Genomic DNA, 5,000 nt, shown 5'->3' on the forward strand with positions numbered 1-5,000 from the left:
AGAAAGAGGACAAGAAGAAGGAGGGATGAAGAAATAACATTGGAGAGAAAGAAGAAGACAGCGATGGGAACACGGAGTGGAAAAAGAGGTGTGTCAGAGACATTGAGCAACAGAGAGAGAGAGAGAGAGAGAGAGAGAGAGAGAGAGAGAGAGAGAGAGAGAGAGGAGGGGAGACAGAATGGGGAGGGGGGGTAAACTGATTAAAGCAGAACAGGTTGCGCTGGAGGAGTGTATGGGCGGTTAGGGGTCAGAGGGCAAATTCCAGAGCTGGATATTGTCTCTTGTGGCCACACACACAAAGGGGGCATAGCTCAGGCCTCGCTGAACACACACACACACACACACACACACACACACACACACACACACACACACACACACACACAGTAACGCTCCAGGGGTTGGGGTGTGAGTGGGTTAACCAGAGAGCTTCCCGGATTCTTTCCCTCAGACAGTTATCATAACTCCACCAGGGAACACAGGAGCAACTCTGTGACAGCACATCCCCACGCCAAAACCCCACCGAGTTGAGTGTCTGGAATCACTGTCTGTTTAAAGGAAGTATCACTATCCTTTTACTTTTTTTCTCAAATTGAAATAGTTTCACTTGCACAAGGGATGGAAGTTAACTGAGAGGTCATACAGCAGATTGCTATAGACCTATGGCCCTTTGGATATCTGACCAGCTTTTGAACTTTGAACTTTGAACTTTGAACTGCATTGCTCAAGCGTTGAGAACAGCTACTGTGTCTGTGTAGCAGGAAATGGAAACAGAAAGCAAGAGTGGCATCACAAACATGAAAGAACTCAGACTCTGCCCATATCCTTAACTCAGGTCCTAACCATATCCCCTTGAACTATGATCCTACCCATAAACCCTTTAATTTCGATCCTACCCATAATCCCTTTAACTATGATCCTACCCATATCACCTTTAATTCAGATCCTACCCATATCACCTATTCAGATCCCACCCATGTCACCTTTAATATAGATCCTTCTCATAACCCCTTTAACTCAGATTCTACCCAAAATACCTTCAATCTAGATCCTAATCATATCCCCTTTAACTCAGATCCTACCTATATCTCCTTTAACTCAGATCTCCTTTAACTAACCATAACCCCTTTAATTTAGACCACTTTTAAGCACTTCTAAGTAGGCTATGCTGTGAGAATGATCCTACTCATATCTCCTTTAACTCAGATACTACCCATATCTCCTTTAACTCAGATCCTAACCATAACCCCTTTCATTTAGACCACTTTTAAGCACTTCTAAGTAGGCTATGCTGTGAGAATGATCCTACTCATATCTCCTTTAACTCAGATACTACCCATATCTCCTTTAACTCAGATCCTAACCATAACCCCTTTCATTTAGACCACCTTTAAGCACTTCTAAGTAGGCTATGCTGAGAGAATGATCCTACTCATATCTCCTTTAACTCAGACCCTACCCATATCTCCTTTAACTCAGATCCTAACCATAACCCCTTTAATTTAGACCACCTTTAAGCACTTCTAAGTGGCCTATGCTGAGAGAACCAGAGCAGAGTTGTACCAGCAGAGTGTCACAGCCTCCCACGATGCTGAGGCCCAGTCCTGTGCGTCCTTTGGAGATCTCTATGGTGGTCTCGCAGCCGGGGATGATGGGACAGGTCACGGGGTCCGACGCTAGTGTGGCCGGAGTGGACGACCTGCTTGAACCTGGAGACAGACACCAGCATCATCACCAGCATAACAACCAGAATGTGATCACTAACACAAGTAGCCAGTCTAAACAATCCACCCATCATATTTGTTGTCCTAGAGACAGGGACCTGTCTCTTCAACATAACACTTAATAGTCTACTTTACAGCAAGCAATTTATTAAAATACAGTACCACTCCTTGAATGACTACAACTAATAACGCTGTTGATATAATTACTATAATTTCCGGCATACTAAGGCCCACAGTTCCTGGTTTTGCTACAGTTTCTGTCCGTTCTACATTTACCACTTTCCATTCACCGTTTACAGTGCGAAAAGTCTGTTTCTGATGCGGACACTGTGACCTGACTTCACCTGCAGCTGAGTACTTACTCCTGATTGGCTCCATCTCAGGTAGGCTCAAGGTTGGCTGAGAGACAGAGGGCGGGGCACTGAGCATTCCGTCGGACGCTCCGCTCTCATTGGTGGAGGAGGAGGAGAGTTGGGCGGAGTCTTGAGAGGCTATCGTCACCTTCACCGGCCCCTTAGCTTTCCTCAGCAATGACATCACCTGACAACCCGAGCAACAAAAACATGTTAGCGCTCACACACCGTGACACACTGAACATGGCCTCAGGTTGAGCTTAAACGAGACAGTTCTAATCCATTACATGCGCAGCACACACGGCCTTACACGCCATTACTCATCGTGAGTCGTGACCATCGGATTACTCATCGTATAGTAAAGGGGCGCTTCCCGTGGGAATCATGACCTTTCCCACGGATTCATTTCACCATGTTGCACGCGTGAAACAACTGCTGTTGCTTCAATAAGGCACTGTTGCACAATAAGGTAGTACGAGCATATACTTTGATGGAGCAGATTCTGCACAATTCTACAAATGATGGTGTACGTACATACTCTGATGTAGGCCTCCAACTACTTCCACTTTACCCTAAAAACATATAGATTACACATGCATCTCACCTTGTCCACGGAGTATCCTGCCACCGCTTCGTCATCAATGGCAATGAGTCTGTCACCCACTCTTATGGAGCCCTCCTGCAAACGCAAAGCCACATCCTTCCATTAGCGCGCTTTGCTAACGAAGCTAACGCACCACATGTGCCTGAAGACATTCGCTGCGTCCCCCACATTCGTTAAGAAGCTCTTAAGTGCTAAGAACTTCTTAGGAGCATTCTTAGGAGCGTTCTTAGAGCGCTCCTAAGAAGTTCTTAGCACTTAAGAGCTTCTTAACGAATCTGGGAAACGCGGCCCTTGACATTACTTTACATTATTTGTCCTTAAGCTGATGCTCTTAACCAGAGCGACCTAAAGTGAAGTTCATACGAGGTCCACAGCAGATGACTCATGACGGCTAGACCACCACCGTTTACACCGAAACAAAAATAAAAATGATACTGATATCCAGGATATAATGCAACAATAATGCTAATATCATTCTCCTGTATTGGGATGTCATAATGCTAATATCATTCTCCTGTATTGGGATGCACCTGTACAAGTGGAGACAAGACATGCTTTAGTGCTGTTCATGCAATTATGGGGAGCGTGCTCATGTTCCCCAGGTCCTACTGTATGTTCCCCGGGTCCTATGTTCCCCACGTTTGTATGGGACTGGGGAACATACAGTAGGACCCTTTTTATTTTGAATTTTAAAAAGGGTCCTATGTTCCCCGTTTTTCCCAAAAAGGGTCCTATGTTCGCCAGTATGTATGGCAACCGGGGAACATAGGACCCTTTTGAAGAAAACCAGGGAACATAGGACCCGGGGGAACATAGGGATGACCCCCAATTATGCTAATAACTGAGGTCTGTTCAAATTTGGCAAAAAGTGACGAACGTTCATGGTGAACATGTGTTTTTGAACAGTTCAATTTGAACGATTTGGTGTTATCACAAACGTTTGCTGAAAACTGTTCACCAATGTTTGCGAATTTGAACACGTCTTTGGACATCTTGGCACATCTTGGCACTCTCAACACGACGCTCGTACCGTTCACATTTGATCTAGATCACATGCCAAAGCTTTGTTTTCTTTCATGTATGTGTTTAAACACTATGCAGTTCACACGATGTCCATCAGCGTCACAGAAATGTCACGTTCGCTCACTGGAGACCACTGAGTCGACATGTCCTCTCCACATGGACGAGCCGTGCGGTGCGTATAGCGAGAGATAAGCGATTGCTGAGTGAGGAGCTGCATATCAGGAACTGCAGAGAACATGCACAGTACAACTCAAATGGGCTTGTTTAGAACTAGGAGATGACGTAACTCCAAGGTCAAAACAATAGAGGACAACGTCTGCACACTGTAGTACTGTAGCTCCTGAATTAAAATAAATAAACAGCAATGCGTCGGATCTAAACGTTACTTTTCTTTAATTAAAGTTTGGTAACTACTTCCTCATGTGGTCATTCATTTGCTTGTTATATTATAGGACGCTTTGTCCTGCATCGAAATGTTACCCTTTTTAATTTAAGCTTGATAACTACTCGATATTCTTTGTTTGCTTTTGTATAGTATATTGCAGGACGCTTTTGCACCTGGCCTAAAGATAGGTGGTGTGTGTGCACGCAAACGACTCTACAAAACGCCAGGGTTCTCATTAGGAACTTCAGCATCATAATCAGCTCTGTTGCCCCGACGACAAGTGTGTCCAATCATGAGAGATCAGATCAGTACGCCTTCCGTTCCGCCGGCTGAATTCGTCTCAGTTGCCTGTTGTCTTCCTCCAGTTCCGTTTGAGCCCTTAGGGGGTTGTGTTTCAGCCTATTCACAGCCTCGCATGTTTAATGCATGGCTGTATTTCCACCTGGCTCTGGACAATCCCACTCTTCAGGTGTAAACCACACCACTCCGATATCACACAGACTCCTAACCCGACCCCCTCACTGCCACCACCCACACACACACACACACACGTACACCTGTAATCTACACCTGAACGCCACCACAAAGGTGAGGTGTGTCTCTGTCTGTGTCTCTCTCTGTATAGGTGTGTATGTGTATATGTATGTGTATAGGGGTGTGTATCTGTATTTGTGTGTGTGTGTGTGTGTGTGTGTGTGTGTGTGTGTGTGTGTGTGTGTGTGTGTGTGTGTGTGTGTGTGTGTGTGTGTGGGTGTGTGTGTGTGCATGTGTGTCTGTGTGTGTGTACCTGTACCTTTGCTGCAGGCCAAGACTCACACTTGTGTGTATAGGTGTGTGTGTCTATATCTCTATGTGTGTGTGTGTGTGTGTGTGTGTGTGTGTGTGTGTGTGTGTGTGCACCTGTACCTTTG

At 45.4% G+C, this 5,000-nt stretch overlaps 1 protein-coding gene across 1 annotated transcript in view; it reads right to left on the reverse strand.

Moving 5' to 3' along the window:
- The window catches only part of LOC134059606 (multiple PDZ domain protein), a 108,990-nt gene that overhangs the window by 22,483 nt on the left and 81,507 nt on the right, over positions 1 to 5,000 (reverse strand). The window contains exons 34-36 of the mRNA XM_062516050.1: positions 2,682 to 2,756; positions 2,087 to 2,264; positions 1,564 to 1,709 (exon numbers count right to left, since the gene is read on the reverse strand). Coding sequence (XP_062372034.1) covers positions 1,564 to 1,709; positions 2,087 to 2,264; positions 2,682 to 2,756 — 399 coding nt within the window. The remainder of the gene's footprint in view (positions 1 to 1,563; positions 1,710 to 2,086; positions 2,265 to 2,681; positions 2,757 to 5,000) is intronic.

Source organism: Sardina pilchardus, chromosome 16 (genome assembly GCF_963854185.1).
Source record: "Sardina pilchardus chromosome 16, fSarPil1.1, whole genome shotgun sequence".
Lineage (NCBI taxonomy): Eukaryota > Metazoa > Chordata > Actinopteri > Clupeiformes > Clupeidae > Sardina > Sardina pilchardus.